The sequence below is a fragment of the Nyctereutes procyonoides genome, unplaced genomic scaffold (genome assembly GCF_905146905.1).
Source record: "Nyctereutes procyonoides isolate TBG_1078 unplaced genomic scaffold, NYPRO_anot_genome, whole genome shotgun sequence".
Lineage (NCBI taxonomy): Eukaryota > Metazoa > Chordata > Mammalia > Carnivora > Canidae > Nyctereutes > Nyctereutes procyonoides.
Genome location: NW_026575131.1, coordinates 37456592 through 37472932, shown reverse-complemented (window position 1 = coordinate 37472932; position 16341 = coordinate 37456592). Strand labels below are relative to the sequence as shown.

The 16341-nt window shown below is 56.5% G+C and overlaps 1 protein-coding gene across 1 annotated transcript; it reads right to left on the bottom strand.

Moving 5' to 3' along the window:
- Positions 1–4375: 4375 nt before the first annotated feature.
- SEMA3G (semaphorin 3G) lies at positions 4376–15976 on the bottom strand. The gene is made up of 16 exons (XM_055343930.1): positions 15797–15976; positions 13900–14060; positions 13739–13801; positions 13389–13508; positions 13019–13109; positions 12767–12883; positions 12376–12521; positions 12051–12165; positions 11889–11958; positions 11441–11585; positions 10955–11186; positions 10758–10849; positions 10015–10056; positions 8839–9067; positions 8437–8576; positions 4376–7113 (listed from the first exon to the last, which is right to left on the bottom strand). Exons 1-16 carry the CDS (start codon positions 15909–15911, stop codon positions 6673–6675), a joined length of 2319 nt encoding a protein of 772 aa, XP_055199905.1. The 5' UTR covers positions 15912–15976; the 3' UTR covers positions 4376–6672.
- Positions 15977–16341: the final 365 nt, after the last annotated feature.

Here is a 16341-nt window from a genome sequence, read left to right as displayed (position 1 = left end):
AGCATTTTGAGGAAGAAGATTTTAACACTTTAGAGCTGGAAGGTTGAGAAAGGCTTATTTATGAAACCTTGCTTCTATTTTGGGATTGCATAGGACTTACTGCTCTTCACTTGTTCTAAACACATCCATTTGTGTTTATTCATGGGGTATGCTGGTATTGGATTTAGAGATTAGTATGAAAGTTATTATTATTATTTTAGTATGAAAGTTATTTTTTTTAAATTTTTATTTTAAATAAATAAGAGAGAATAAATGAGAGAGAGAGAGAGAGAGGCAGAGACACAGGCAGAGGGAGAAGCAGGCTCCATGCACCGGGAGCCTGACATGGGATTCGATCCCGGGTCTCCAAGATCGCGCCCTGGGCCAAAGGCAGGCGCCAAACCGCTACGCCACCCAGGGATCCCTAGTATGAAAGTTATTAATGACACTTCCATCACAGGTCAAATCCTCAGTCAGGTCTGCCTTCATGGTCCAGACCCAAAGTGATCCTCATAATTTCAGCTGCCCTCCTCCTACCCTCAAAAATGAGGACTGCCAGTTCCAAGAGAAATGGGTGATATAGTTCTGTTCTTCTGCCCCACTCTCCACACACACACACACACACACACACACACACACACACACACACACACATTAAGGCCTCTAGTTAGTGACATCAAAGGCTCTAACCTGTGGACCAGACAGGAGGTTGCTATGAGAAATAGCGTTTCCATTGGCCCTGCCCTGAGGGACACTTTGTTAATTCCTATGTGCTCCCAGGCTAGCTGGAGGTACGTTGCAACTACATGGGAGTCCCCAGGTCTGAAAAGTCTCCCTAGTAACTAAGCTAGGAAGCCCCATTCCAGAGACGTCTACTATTTGGAAGGGTCTCATGCCTTCTACATTTTTTTTCCCAAAAAGCAATGTGGCAACTGGAGGTCATAAACCAAAAACTTGCTTTTTTTAAGAAAACAAAAAACAAAAACTTTGTTCTAGCTTCTCTGTAGCAAACCACCTCTAGCATGTGCAACAGCTAAGCAGTGCAATAGCTAGAGGCCTGGAAGAAAGGAGAGGCCTGGGGCTCCTCCCTGTTGTCTTTGGTGTAAACTTGTTCCTTGACCCTGCCCTGCAAGCACCTCTGATAAACAGGAAGGCATCCACGCCATCAATGTCCATCCCCCTCAGAGCATCTGAGACTTGTCTAGGCCATCAAAGCCATCCCCAGACCCCAGGAGTATTCTAAAGGGGACTCCAGACTCACCAAAAACAATTCCCCATTGTGTTCCCCCCCTCTTGGAAATCAGGGATCTGTAAACAGGCCCTTACATTTAGACAGGTCCTGCCCTGTCTTTGTGCTGGTGTGTTTTTTCTTCCCTAAACAATGTCCTTTCCAGCAGGGCAAGCCTGTTCACACCATTGTCCGAGACCCTTGGACTACAGGAAACAGCACCAGATTCTTATCAGCTGGGGGTGGGGGGCAGCGTGAACAGATGAGGTCATGTCCATAAAGCAAGCTGCTGGTTTGCCATATCATTCTTCTGTATCTTTATCTGTGAAAGCAGAGCCCCCCTTGTCCTCCTAACAGTCCCATATGGGCTTTGTGTGTCCTACTACTAGAGTCCTTTCCATTTGATGGCAGACCCCTAGACTCTGCTGCAGGCCTCTGTTAATTTATTTTGGAATCCTTGACAGCCCACAACAGTCCCCTTTTCCTGGTCTTCCCTCTCTGCACAGTGGGATGCTTAGGAAAGTAAAACACACCCCATTGGGATGGATTAGGGTCCACTCCAGTCATCTTCCTTCTTGGGGGAAAGAGGTCAAGACTGGTCACCTGAGTCCGCCTCAGCAGAGTCCCTAAGTATAAGCTACTAGCTGACTGTCAAGGTCCGGGTGAGGATAGGAGCAGGTGGGCCTCATAGGAGGCCCTCCTAGAGTCTGTGGAGCATTTCCCATTCTCGGTGGAGAATGATCTTTTAAAAGGCTGCATTGAGGAACCAGGAGTTTCCTTAGTGAAAATCCAGTGGGGAAAGTGAAAGGCTTCATTAGGACAAGGCCTCTAGGGAACGGGGCCAGTAGCCGTACCCACAGCAAGGGTGGGCAGGGGCAGGGCAGTGGGAAGTGGACACAGAGCCATAGCTGCTGTTGCCTCATCTCCTGTTCACCAGGGTGGGTGGGTGAGTCCGGAAGAGGAACCAGGGCAGGGGCCCCACAATCCTTAAGCTCCTAGTCAGATATTGTATGAAACCTAGCCCCACCCATTCACTCTCTCCCTACACCAAGTCCAAGTTTATAGTCTTAGATAACCTTGGGGATTTGACCTTGGTGTGGGCTGAACCTTCTTGGGGGAGATCCTGAGAATCAGCACTTGGGGAAGGCTGTGGTGGCTACCTAACTAGGAATGGAAATCAGGCTGTTTCTGAGCAATTGCCTCCTAGTTCTAAGAAGGAGATGTGGCTGGCTGGAGAAGCCTCAGTGCTGTGGACTGGCAGAGGCATGTGAGTGAGGTCCCTATCCAGCACCCCCACTCCCATCAGCGCTATATCTGCACCTGGGGCCCCTGACAGCCCATGGAGAGGACAGCTCGGCTCCTGATGGCTGCTGCCTGCCCCCTCCTCCAGTTGGGGGATTCAAAGTCTGCCTAGAAACTGACCTGGGCTTAGCTGAGTGCAAGGAGGCCATTTGAGAAAGTGAAAAGGGCTGTTTTCCTCCCCTTTTCTGCTTCCTCCCTACCCCTACCCTTCCTTAGAAGTGAATCTGCTGAACTGCTGGGCAGCCAAGGCTTTGGGTGAACCCCAACCATCCTCAGAGCATCTTGCTCAAAGTGGGCTGTGGAGGCAGACAGTGTGGGAAGATGGGCAGAGGCCAGACCCCAGGGCCGGCAAATTGGTGGCCTGGCAGCCCTGGCCCTGGGACAGCGGATCCTGCTCCAGTGCCTGCCATGGGATCTGGAAGGCCAGGGCGTCCAGAGTGTACAGGCTTAGAAAGCATAGATTAATAAACTGATCTCACATGGCAGGGGAAGGAATTAATCAAATCAGCATTTTCCCAAAGTATGTTTCGAAACAGTAGAAACATGAGGTGGTGATTACTTGAGGGGGAAATAAGGACCCCAGGTTTGGGAGAATCATGTAGCTCTCAGCAGACATGCAAATTAATGAGAGATTATTGTGGACTTCTCAGGGATTTCACAGAGCAAACGGGCTGCACACACAGCAGCTCCGTGGGGGCTAAAGGCACAGAAATCCCGTATATATCTGACCCTTATCACAGAGGATCTCACATTCCACAAGACACCATTTTGGATAATGCTCACCTTGTGTCTTTCTTGAAGCCTCTTTCCAGCACTAAACACATTTGGGAACTGATGACACAGGCCCAAAGATTAGGGGAAATACGAGACTGTGAAGAAAAAGCCACCAGAGAGAGAGAGAGGGAGGCCCCTGAGCGGGAAATAAGGCTTAGGGTGGGAGGCATGAGGGGGAAAAGTCCAGGCCAAAGGGGTGGGAAGGTGGAAACAGAGCTGCTGTGGCCTGGGGAGAGAAGTCAAGTTCACACAGCCCTCTCAGCTCCACACTCTGTGCCAAGTGGGTGCTGATGATGCTTCTTAGGCAGTGGTGGTGGTGGCTGCATAGGGCAGGGCAGAGTGGTTCAGTTCTGTCAAGCCCAGGAGCAAAAGGAGGGGTCCCACTCTAGCGCTACACCATGGGATGGACAACTGACCTGTTAAGCAACCCCACTCTGTAGTATAGACTGAGGGGACCAGGCAAGCAAGAAGCTAGTCTCCCTGGCAAGATGTCCCTCCCATCTGCAAATCACCCCTGCCTTTTCCCATCTCCCTCCAGCACCACTGGGCTCTGTTATTTGGGCAGGGGCATGATGTCACCGGGGGAGTGGGAGCTGTGGTCAGTGGCGCCTTCAGCAGCATCCAGACTTCCCCTCCTCCTCAGAAGCTGCAACCCCCACAGCAGAGCCCGGCTCCCCAGGCAAGGGCACAGTGGCCTTAATATATGTTGGTATGTGACTTGCCACGAAGACAGGCACCAGGCCAAGTGTTGCTGTTACAAATATCAAGAGTTACTGTGGAAAAGGAACGGGGCTGCCTACGTGCCCAGCTGCCCTTTGCCAGCATTTTTTTTCTGACTCAAGATCTTCCTGAAGTCCAAGAAGGTCAGTCTCAGAAGCCTGAGGGGCATGAGTTTCCTAATTTAATAAGCGATCTCAGTTTCCTAGACAAAGCCCTTTGACTCCTTCCTTCCTTCCCCTATGCTCATCTCCCTGCCTTCTAGAATATACCACTTAGCGTGGCCTTCTCCCTCCTGGAATAGATGGAAAGGCTCTTCATTTCTAGCCCACGCAGATGACGTCAGTTTAGAACAGAAATACAGAGATACAATAATATAATTACGTGATGTAAATATTCACTGCATGGCTTTCCTTGTAGATCTGTGTGGTAGACCACCGTGGAGCTTCATCAAAGCACACAGGTTGTCATGACAATAAAAATTACAATAGTAATTATGATAAGCGTACTCTGAAGACAGAAACCACAAGGCTGATCTCAACACATGAATACAAAAATAGAATTCACACATAGAGGCATTTCCAGGAGTTAATCACACACAGTACCACAGGGGTGGGAAGTGTGGGAAGCTGGCAGAAGCCGTCTGTAATTTTCTAAGTACAGGTGTTCGTTGTTCAGGATTTTGAGCTCCTCCATTTTCTAGAGTAACTTCCCCAGAGAAACCTGCCTGGAGCAGGCCTTGCCTGGGTCCAGCCTAGAGGCCACTGAGAGCCTGGTCATTTCTTCCTTGTTTCTCCAGGATAGAGGGGCTGCAGCCCTGTGCACCCATTCCTGGGCTCATGCTCTTTCCTCCCCCTCTTCCATGGCCTCTACCTGCCCCTCTAGTCCCTCCTCCAGGTCCCTTTCTTACAGTCCTCTCCTCTGCTTTTACCTGCTAACACCTCGGCCACAGCAACCTTAGGCCCACGGCTTCCCAAGGGGTTGTCGGGTCAATCTCAGTGCCTCTGGTTCACTTCCGGTGAAGTCAAAGAAGAAGGGGGGCCTATTTTGGATCCCAGTTCTCTGGGCATCATGGGGTAAGTCAGATAAAATCCAAGGCAGATGCACAGTCTGGGTTTGAGTTCAGTGGAGCAGGAAGCCTTCTCCTGCTTTTCTATGTTTTTTTCTTCATTTCTTCATCTTGGTTGTTTTCATGGAGGGAATCCCAATCCTAATGCTCTTGCCCCCTACCCCCCACCTCCCATTGGTTTTGTGCATCACTAACTTGCTCACATGCAGGCTGGGAATGACTTTTCATTCAATCTTCCTCCTCTCCTCTGCTCCCCAGCCCAAGAAACATATCACTTCTGATGGAAAAACACCTCCTTACATGCCCAGACAAAATGCATCCTGGCCACCTGAGCCTGACCCCCAAGAACCAGCAGGACTTAGCAAGCTTTTGCCCTCCATTTTTTTCCTTTAAAAGAGAAAAGTCATCATAAATGCAACCATTCACCACCAACCCTCACTTAGTAGAAACCAAAGATTCCAGGCTGGGAAACATCTGGCTTTCCTGTGGCTCCTGAGCTAATTGATCTATTTTGGTTTCTTGAGAACGCCTGCTCTAGCCCATCCTAGATCTCTCACCCTCTCCCCATCCCAGATGCCACCCAATCCTCTGTGGCCCCAGGCATGGTCCTCCCACCAGCTGCAGCTTGCTCAGGGAGCTGCCACATTCTCATCCTCCCTAGCTGTGGGCATGCTTGCATTGCCCTGTGAAAGAGCCCCCTCCCCCTGCCTCTTGCTTCCCTGGCTCCCCTCTCCCCATCTCTAATCCACAGAGAGAGAGGGGATGACTTTCTTCTACACGTCACCCTCTCCCTGCTCATCAGCATGAAGGCCCTGCTGGTGGGAAGAGGGAATCTCATCAGGAGGTCTGGGAGTGCCAGGGAACCTGGCCTGGAGAAGGGAAGTCAAGCTGTGAGACACCATTTGGTTGATGATGTGGGGCCTGAGAGCCAGACACCCCACCCCCACCCCCAGGATCCTAGGAAGTTCCAGCTGTCAAAGATTCTATGATTCTGTGTTGGAGGAGAGGTGGTAGGCAGGGAGCCACCAAGATATCAGGGCACAAAGTGGGGAAGGGTCTTAGTGTTCCACGTTCCCGGCACCTCTACTTCCCTGCCCTAAGTCACACGAGGTCCTCTTAATGGGTGGTAGCTTAGAGGCAACTTCCATCCTCCTCTGGCTGCCTAAGGGCCCCCTGCCCAGACACCTCCTCAGACGCACCCACACACCCACCCCAAGGGTCACTCAGAATGGCCATTGTTTTGCTGGCTGGGAAAGAACCACCCAGGCCTCTCACCTCCAGGCACAGCCGGAAATGTGTTCTGGGGGCCACCTCTGAGAACAAACAGCAGGCCCACTAGGGTTGGCAGCAGCCAGAGGGTGCTGGCTCCAGCCTGGGACCGAGAGCACAGAGTGGCAGGGCACAGGCTTGGACACAGGTCCCCTCTATCGGGCCCCAGCCTTTCCTGTGGGCAGCCTGGTAGAAGTATGGGGGGCAGAGACTTCCATTTCTAAGAGGCAGTCAGGCACATTGCCCCCCCCTCTGCCCTAGCTGGGTGGGTGGGAGACTCTGGGGGCTGCCGGGCCACCCAGTCCATCCCAACCACCCTCTCCTCCACACCCTTCTACGTGGCCTCCACCTCCCGGGGTGTCCGATTGCGCTCGGCCTGCACCCGGCTCTTCACCTTCTTGCCCAGCTCCAGCCCTGCCCAGTTCTTGCCTTTGGCCTGTTTGCCCCGGCTCCTGGAGGAGCACCACACGCGCTCACAGTACTCATCCACACGGGGCAGGTTGGCAAAGCCGATGAGCTGCAGGATGTCCTTATACCAGGCCTTGGAGGGAGTAGACACCAGGCCTCCCCTGGCTGGGGGCTCCTCTGGCCTTGGCTCCCGGGGAAACAGGCTGTTGAGCTGAGAGGCTGCAATCACTTCCAGAGCCAGGCGGATCACAGTCTGGGAGAAACCATGCTCCAGTGTCTTGCAGGTGTAGGTGCCTGCATCTAGGAGGCTGAGTCTGCGGAACAGCAGCCCCTGCTCTGTTTGCAGGACTCGCTCATCTGTCTTTACCTGTGGGGGGCATGTGAGAGGGTGTGAAGGGGGCATGGAGTAGGGCACACACACCATCAGTTTCTCTCCCTGCTTTTCCAGATTCACATCTCAGGGCCTGGTGCTGAAGCACCCCTTCTCACTCTTTCCTGCCCAGGCTGGCTTCCTCCTCCCGACTGTGAGCTAATTGTAGGTAGGCTCTCACCCTCCCAGGACCCAGGATGAGGCCAGCAAAGGAGGCTTTAGTTTCTCCCCTAGTCAGAGCTCTAGGGCACATACCTTGGCCTTAGGGGGCCCTTCCAACAGTCCCAGGGACCAGAGTGGGTAAAGGGGTACTTATGGGCTTTTATTCAGGGAGGACGATACCCATTACCCTAGGACGAGAAGTCCCTTCTACTCTACACACACACACACACACACACACACACACACACACACACGCACACACGCATGCACAGCCTTCTCCATCCCTGTCTACACTGTTCACTACACCAGCGAGGGGTGGGCTGAGTGCCCATCACACTGCAGAATGCAGGAAAGCTCTTCTGATTCAGCCTGGACCCTGTCTGCTCATCTGCACGTGGAGGCTGGGACTGCCTGGGCGGTAAGTATTGTGTAACCATCTTGTTGCTCCCTGCCTTTGGCCCCCTGGGGGTGTTTTCTTAGTGCCTAGCCCAACAGCTGGCCCAAAGCTGGCCTCCCCCAGTTCCCAAGCTGGAAGGAGAGCCCCTCCTGTAATCAACCCACTCCCTCCCCTTCTCTGCCCACAGGAAAGGCTGGGGAACGGATCCTCACCCTACCCCACCCACGCCTTCCTTGGGCCCCAGACTGAAGCCAGTTCTGGGGTTGACAGACCTTTCTGGTTGGGGGAGGAAAAGGCGTGGGCAGACAGCTGGACTCCGTGGAGAGAGTGTTGAGCTAGGCAGTGGGTGTGTGTATAGGGATGTATGCGTGTGCAAATTTTCTAGGCACCACCCTGGGGCAGAGGAGAACCAAGACCCCCTGGGAAGAGACTCCTTCAAAGATGAACCATATGTGTAAGCATGGGGGGCTTCTTGACCAGCCCAGACCCCCATCCCTCTCTTCCATCTCTGCCACCCACCTCCCAGAGCTCAGTTCAGGGTCTGGGAGTTAATGCACTGAATGGGTTGCAGCCACATCTGACTTGGGCGTTCCCAGAGTCAGGAAGAAGGGCACCTTCTCCCTGGGACTTAATACACACTTTTCTTCAGTTGACCTTGGCAGGTTCCCCCTCAGAGCTCCTTCCTAGCGTTCAAGGCTTGGGGTTCAGGGAGAGACGTGGCATCAGGACACATGCAGGCAGGAGACAGGGTCCTTGCTTACCTGGTCGGGCCCCTGGCCTCCTGGCCTCTGCAAGAACCAGCGCACAACAGCCTGGGAAGACTTGGGCAGGCACTCCAGGAAAGTGCTGTTGTGCTCCGTGCCATAGACAGTGGTGGCTGCCACGGGGCCTGCAGCCTCCTCTGAGGGGAGGTGGAGAGGGGCTCAACTCAGGACTCTGGGACCCCAGGGCCCCCACCAGTGTGACAGGGACCTAAGTGTCCATCACTCTGTGCAAAGACCTTATACCCATAAACTGATGGGAACTGCACACATAGGAAAACTGAGGGCTGGGTGCTAACACAGGTTCAGTCAGAGGTTACACTTCTCAGGGGTTGAGCAGGGACAGAGGGGTGAGGAGGGGCCTGTGGGAGCCCGCTGGTGCCTACGCTTGCCACCACTCACCTTCCTGGCTCTCGCCCAGGCACTGCAGGGCAGGGTTGCCGTGCCGGATGTCCTGCCTGCGGAACCGGCGCTTGCCGGTGCCAGGCTGATAGCGGGTGCAGGAGGCACCGTCCCAAGCACAGTATGGGTCTCGGGCCAAGCAGCACTCGGCACAGGCACTGCCGTAAGTTTCACACTGGTGCAGCTGCAGCCGGGCCACACCTAGCCTCGAGCCCACGTACAGCATTTGCTGGGAGGGACACAAGCAGAGCCAAGGTGAGCCTGGGTCCCACCCGGAAGCAGCTAGGCTCTTGGCCCCCTTGGGCTTCCTGAGACTGCCCCACCCCCATTTGCAAGCAGTCTTCCAGAACCTCTTGGATGCATCCCCAGAAACCAAACATGTTTATCACCCACCTGACATACACCAGATCCTCTGCTAAGATACAGAGGGCATGGGGCAGACCTTTCTCTAAGAGGCTTCTCCAAGCCCTTCCTGCTGCTGACCTTTGCTCTCTACCTCAATAGTCTTTATCCTGACCTGCCTCTGACCTTAGTAGTGCACTCTGCTTTAAGCAATCCCAATGCAAAAGCTGGGATTTACCCAAAGGTAAACTGGGGCAAGATAAACTTGAGATTTTGCCACTTGCAAAAGGACCCAGCAGGCCTCTAAAAAGTGGCTCTCCCCTATTTGATTTAAATTCTGGGTTTTGTTTTCTTTTTCTTTTCTTTTCTTTTTTTTTTTTTTTAAGATTTTATTTATTTATTCCCGAGAGACACAGAGAGAAGCAGAGACATAGACAGAGGGAGAAGCAGGCTCCATGCAGGGAGCCCAATGTGGGACTCGACACCCGGACTGGGATCATGCTCTGAGCCAAAGGCAGACTCTCAACCACTGAGCCACCCAAGCATCCCTGGATTTTGTTTTCAAGCATGAATCGGCCTCCCCAGGGTCACTGGCCTTTGTGGCTCTCCCCTTCTCCAAACACAGCCTCACTTACTAAGGGCTCCCACTGCCCACTGGTTTCATGCATGGGCCTCTCAGCTCCCTGCTGGACTCTCAGGCCTCTTTGTGAGGCCTAATCAGGCAGCCCCAGGGTCTGCTGCAGCACTGCTTTCCAGCAGACAGAAGCCCAGCTCAAAGAGCTTCAGTTGAGGGGTTTGAAGAAGAAGAAAGGGTGGGATATCAGCTGCTCTTACCCTTTTGACAGAGATCTCCATGTCAGTGATGGGTGTTGGCACCTGAGGAAGGAGCAGGGTCTCAGAGAGAGGTGGCCTGAGGCCAGACCTCCTCTGCATCCCTGCTTCAGCCACGTCCAGCCCTCCCATAGGAGCCACCTATTTCCCAGCCTGGGTCAGCACCCTCCTTGGCAACTAAGGCCAGACATTCTTTCCCAGATGTCGAGTTATTAGAAAGGTCCACTCACCCTGACTGGCCTCCAAGGAGAAGCCTTAGTAAAAAGCACAAAGCTCTGGTGTCCCCTCCCACAGCCCTGTTTTCCAGCAATGAGGCAGCTGTCCCACATCACCCATCCCATGTCAGGAGCACAGCAGTCTCCCAGATGCCGATGACACCCTGCCTGGCTCTCTAGAGGGGACCACAGAAGCCTCTAGGGACTTGGGATCTCAACCACCCCCTCACCACTGCTTGAGCCTGGCAGGCTTTGTCAAGGGTCAATCACCTTGGACAGCCCTCCTAGGACCCTCCCAGTTTTCTCTCTGCTCCCCCCCACCCCGGGGGGGGGGCAGACAGAAGCATCAGCAAGGCCCCTATAGCAGTGATGATCTCACTTTCACCTCCCACTGGCTGCAAGGTCAATAAAGACAGGCCCATCTCTCTCCTGTACTTTGCTCCATGTGTCCCCAGAGCCAGGCCTAGACATAGCAATGGGGCTGGAGGGGACTCTTCCCACCAGTACCCCCTGCCCCCAGCCCGCCCTCACCTTAAACACCTGGAGCTCCTCCAAGACCACCTCCTCAGACGTAGTGGAGTCTCCACCCTGGAGGGCGATGACCTTGAGCACAGAGCCTGAGTCTGAGGCAGGAGAAGAGGGGTCAGTGGGAGAAGAAGGAACTGCCCTCCCCCCTGCCCACCACCAGCACACCTCCCCAGCCCGGGCCACCCGTTCAGCCCACCCACCAGTCCCCAGGAAGATGACGTCGTAGGTCCCGTCCTCTGCCTGCACTCGGTCCACTACGATCTGGCGCAACTGCTGGGCCAGGTGTGTTTTGACAAGGACAGGGTGGCCCAACCGTGGCCGCACAGGCCGGAACATAAGTGGGTGGGCTCGGGCGAACTGCAGCACCTCATCCGGGTAGTTCTTGGTGCTGCCAAAGGGTCGTCCAGGCTGTGCCGTCATCTTGCTGGGACACTGTGAGTGGCAGCAGAGGGAGCACCTGAAGCATCCCGGGACTACACGTTCCCCAGCCCAGTTTGTTTCCAGGCCCCACAGCTCAGGCCTGCCCGCCTCGGAGGGATCCTCTTGCTGTAGCAAAGCCTCCTTAATGTGGTCGGGGCTCTGCTCCCCTCTGGAGCCCGGGCTCAGCCACAAGGTTGTCCCAAGGTGGAGTCCCTCTGGTGACTGCTCGGCCCTCTTCCCTGGCCTGGCTCCAGGCCGATACTCACCACTCCAGGCCGAGGGAAGGGCACCTTGCCCCCATAAGGTCCCCACTGGTGCTGGGGACCATCCTGGTGGGCAAAGGGCCCCTTGAAGACCTCCCAGATATCCTCCATGTGGTACACGCAGACAGCGAAGCCCTGGAACACGGCACTGTCAAGGGGAGGACAGGGACAGTCAGGCCAGGGTGGCTGTCCTAGGTGGGAAGGGGGCAGCCTGGCTCCACGGACAGGACAGAAGGTGATGGTGCCTGCAGAGAGCAGAGACCCCAAAACAAGGACACCCAGGCAAATTTGAAGAGAGGGAGATAGAGAATAGAGCCTCAGAGTCACTGAGTCAGGAACAGAAAGGACCCACGGTAAAGTCAGAACATGAAAGCAGAGGCTCAGCAGAGGACGCTGGGGGTGCAGAGACTAGACCAGGGACAGGAATGTGGGGGGAGGCCTGAGTGCCCACCTGACTGTGCTAAACAGAGCATACACCTCAAGGGTCTTTCCTGTGCTGGGCCACAGCAGGAACACATCCTCTGGGAGACAGAAGGCCACCGTCAATGCCCCCCACTCACTGGCTCTGAGCCCCCCACACCCACATCCATGCCCACCCCAACCGTGCCCTTACCCAGCTGGTCAAAGTGGGTCTCAGCACCACCAGGGCCAGGCACTGAGCACACCAGCCTGGCCTTGAGAAAGGTGCTCCATTTGTTCACCAGCACTCGCTGGCCACCCGCATCATTCTGGGGGGTGGAAGATCAGAGTCAGCCTTGAGCTCCACGGGGATGGGTGCCCCCTCACTCCTGCTCCTCCACTCTCACATCCTTGTGAGGAGAGGCATGGATGTTGGCTTCACATGCTTGCCTCAGTTTCCCTCCTGCTGCTTGTGGGAACAGGTGTAGGAAGGGGGTATGGTGAGGATCTGAACCTCACTGCCTCCTCACAGCTCTTACCATGCAGACACGGCCCACACGGCTGACTGTGACATGGCCTGGGCCACCATCGGGTGAGGGCACAGTTTCCGAGAAGAAGAAGTACACCTTGTCATCGTCCCGGTCGGAGTTGTCAGCAATTCGGGCAGCCATCACAAACCGAGGGTCTGGGAGGTGACAAGGTACGGCTGGTTGGGAGGGACTCACAGGGGAGAATGGAGTGATGGGGAGCTGCTGAGGCCAGCTGGGAGGGGAAAAGGCACAGGGATCCCACTGGAGGCTGGAGTCCCAGGGAGTAGAGTGGGGTTGGGCGGTCCCTCCCATCTCCGCTCCAGGGCCAGCTCTTGTGCCTCCCTATCAGTGCCAGGGGCAGACCCGAGCCAGCCTTGCCCTGGGCAGACCCTAGGCTCACCGTGTAGGAGGTTCTGGTCAGAGTCAGAACGCAGAGCTGGCCGGGAACCCCCACTCCGGAAGATCATGGCCTCGCGCCCCAGGAAGTCAGCAGTGAGACCCGTGTATAGCTCTCCACCTAGGTGAGAATGGGGCAGAATCAGGGAAGGAGGGCCAGGATCCATAGTTGGCCCCAACACTTCCAAATGACATTGGCCAGCACCCACCCTCATCATGCCCATCCTGGGCACACCCTGGGCTGGGCATCACCCACCTACAAAGGTGCTGGCGAAGGGACTGCTGGGCTCATGTGGGCACCGCCCCCGCCCACTTTCCACACTGCTGGGCTCAAGATGGAGCACATGCTGGGGGAGAGAGAGGAAGGGAGGAAGGATGTCACCTGGGAAAGCAGCACCAGCCCACCCCCCTCCCCGACCCCGCCGGGCAGTGACCATCGCGTGCAGCTGGAGAGTGGGCGGAAGGCGCCCTCATTCAGGACCTCGCCAACAGGGTCAGCCTGGCACAAAGATGCCTTTCAGCCCCCTGACCCCTCTGCCCTGAGCAGGCTCAATAGGGAGCCTTCAGACAGCAGGAAGGAAATGCCACTGCTTCCCAGTCCCTTGTGGGGCCTGCCCCAGGCTCACCTCCCCCCGGTGCCCGACCGTGATGAGGGTGCAGGTGGGTTGAAAGGCCCCAGTGCCACATGCCAGCAGGTGGGTCCGGTTGTGGGGCTGCAGCACCCGTATGAAGTTGGCACATTCCACCTAGCAGAAAGAAGGGGTGGGGTGGAGGGAATGAGGGGGTCCTTACCTTGGGCCCCAGGATTCAGCCCTGCCTAGCTGATCAGCTCTGGGGATCGAAGGTGGGGGTGACGTTCTTTGCAGAAGGCCCCTAGCACAAGTACCTGGGGGAGTGCCCATAGGCTATCCTGGGGGTCAAGCCCTGGGCATTGGTCAAGGCTTGGGGGGGGGCAGTCACTCCTGACAGCACTCACCAAAGGATCTCTTCCCTTGCGAACACACTCCTCCTTCTGTCCTGGCTGCGGCGGCCACAGGACCTACAACACAGCCTGGCTGACTCCTGACTTCACAGCCTATTTCCCAGACTGGCCTCCCAGCTCTCAGACAGAGGCTTCCCTCTGTCAGTCCCACTCACCTCCCGGGGATCCAGCCATGATTGGTCCAGCCGCAAAGAATAGATGGCATCACGGCCCCCCAGAAAAAGGCGGTCCCGGTACTCATCCAGGTACATGGCCCGAAGGTCCAGCGAGCCCCGGGGACCCAGAAAGACAGCAGAGCGGTTGGCAGACAGGAGATCTAGCCAAGAGCAGGATGAGGGTCAGTGCCTACTGCTCGGCCCACTTCCCCAGCTAGGGTGTGGAGGTGGAGGGTCCCAGCTGTGCATCACCTCCCCACCATACCCACATGCACGTCTGGAAAATGTTTCCATCCACAGGCCTGCTGGAGAGCTTCTGGGAGAGGGTTCCTGGGGGTGGGTGGGGCAGGGGGCTCAGCCCTGCTGCCTACTCCTCCATTCCTTAGTCCCTTGATCTTCCAGTTAACATCTCCTTCCCACAGGCCCATCTGTGCCCTACCCAGTCCCCAGGGAAGGTGGCCTCACTGGCAGAACGGATGGTAGCAAGCTGGGCAAAGTGCTGGAAGAGCCCAGAGAAAGGGTGGGTGAGTGTGAGCAGTGTGCTGACTCGGTGGGACAGACAAGGGGGAGCATTCCCAGCAGAGGGAACACCTGGCAAAGGCCTGGGGATGGGAAAGGCCAGGTACGGCCTGGCGGAGCCCCAGGCTCTAGTCCAAGGATGTGACTAAGGAAGCTTTCTCCTCCATAGACACTGCCCTCCCAGGCCCCAGCAGTAGTGGGGGGAGGGTGGCTGGCTGGGGATGCTGGTCCCAGGAGCTGAGGATCCTGAAATAAGTTCTTGGGGTTTGGCTAGGGAGATGGAGGTAACAGTGCCAAAGGGGCAGGCAGCAGGATACGGTGGGGAGGGGCATTTGCCAGCCTTGGGAAAGCCAGCTATCCTACACCTATCCAAAGAACGACCCATCCAAAGTGGTCAGCCCAGCACCCCCTCCATCCCCAAACTCATCAACAGCCTCTTACAGGAAGCCCTCCATGGCTGACAGTACTTTCCACAGGCTTTTTCTTACAGCCTGACGTTCCACCCCAAACCGCAGCTCCCAGGACAGGCCCACATTCTCCCCGAAACCCAACTATGAGCTCTCCAGAGTAGAGCCATGTCTCCCCTCTCAGACTTCCCAGAGCAGTATGGTGTCCTCACTTGGATTGGGGTTCCCAAAGGAAGGTGATCATCCCTCTGGTTTCCCCGCGGAGAAGTATCAGGGAGCGCCCATGTCTCAGGGACCTTCCCCAGGGACCATCTCCCCAGATTCAGAGGAGTCTGTGCCAGCTGCAGCACAGCATACCAAGGTCAGGTCTGCAGAGGAACCTCCTGGGCCAGGATGTCAATGAGGGGAGCCTGGGACCCCCCTGGGCTGTGAAGAGCCTCTGGGACGAGAGACGGAAGAACAAAAGCCAGCAATGGGAAGTGGGTTACAAGAGGCAGCGGGGGGCAAGGCTGTGGGGATAGCGAGAGGACTCCACTGCAGGCTGCTGCCCCCCCACCCCCACCCCGTGGGCGCGGACCAGGAGCCCAGGCTGAGCACACACCTCAGGATCTGGTGCTCCTGTCCGCTCCGTCCCTCCCCACCTCTCTCTGCCCATCTCTACTGAGGCCTCTCTCTTTTCAGAAGCCCCCTCAGGTCATCCCCCTGTGTCTCCGTCTCTCCCACCCCCACCCTCCTGGGACCTGCCCCTGCCCTCCTCCCAGTCCCCGCCTCTGGCAGCAGCTGGAGCACCATGCGGCGTGGGGGAATGACCGTGACATCCCTCCCACGGGCTGTGTGAGAGCCACTGCTTCCCTCCAGCTGGCGGAAGAGACTGCTGGGTGCTGGCTGGGAACCCCACAGCTGGGGACATCCCAGAGTCCCGCCCGGGCTCCCACAGACGCGCACTAGAACACGGCGCGCACCGCCCCTACCTCGGTAGGAGAGCCGCAGGCGGGGCACGCTGGGGCGGGGGCTGGGGCTGGGGCTGCCCCGGCGGAGGAGGAGGCCCCCCAGGAGGCACCAGATGGCCCAGGCCGAGGGGGCCATGCCGGGGAATCAAGGGCACCACGCCGCCGGCCGAGCTGCCCCGGGTCGCCCCGGTCCGCCGCTGCCTGCAGTCTGCCTCGGAGGCCGCCTGGCCTGACTCTTATAAGGGAGCGGCTCCACCCCGCAGGGCCAGGAAGGCAGGGGGAGGAGGGAGCAGGGGGAGGAGGGAGCAGGGGGAGGGCTCTCCCCACCCACCATCCACCTGCTGCGCCTCTCTCCACCCTGACAGGCCTGGTTAATGCCTCTGTGTCAGATTGGCTGATTTCCCATCGGGGAGACTCTTTTCCGGCTGGGGTGTGGGAGGTTTACATGAAATGTCCACAAACCCAAGTCCCCAGGCTCCAAAAAAGTGTCAAGGGAGGGGGACAGAGCCTGGAAGAGAAGTCAGGGGTCAGAGATCTGAGGCTGGTGGGCTCGCTAGAGGTCTAGC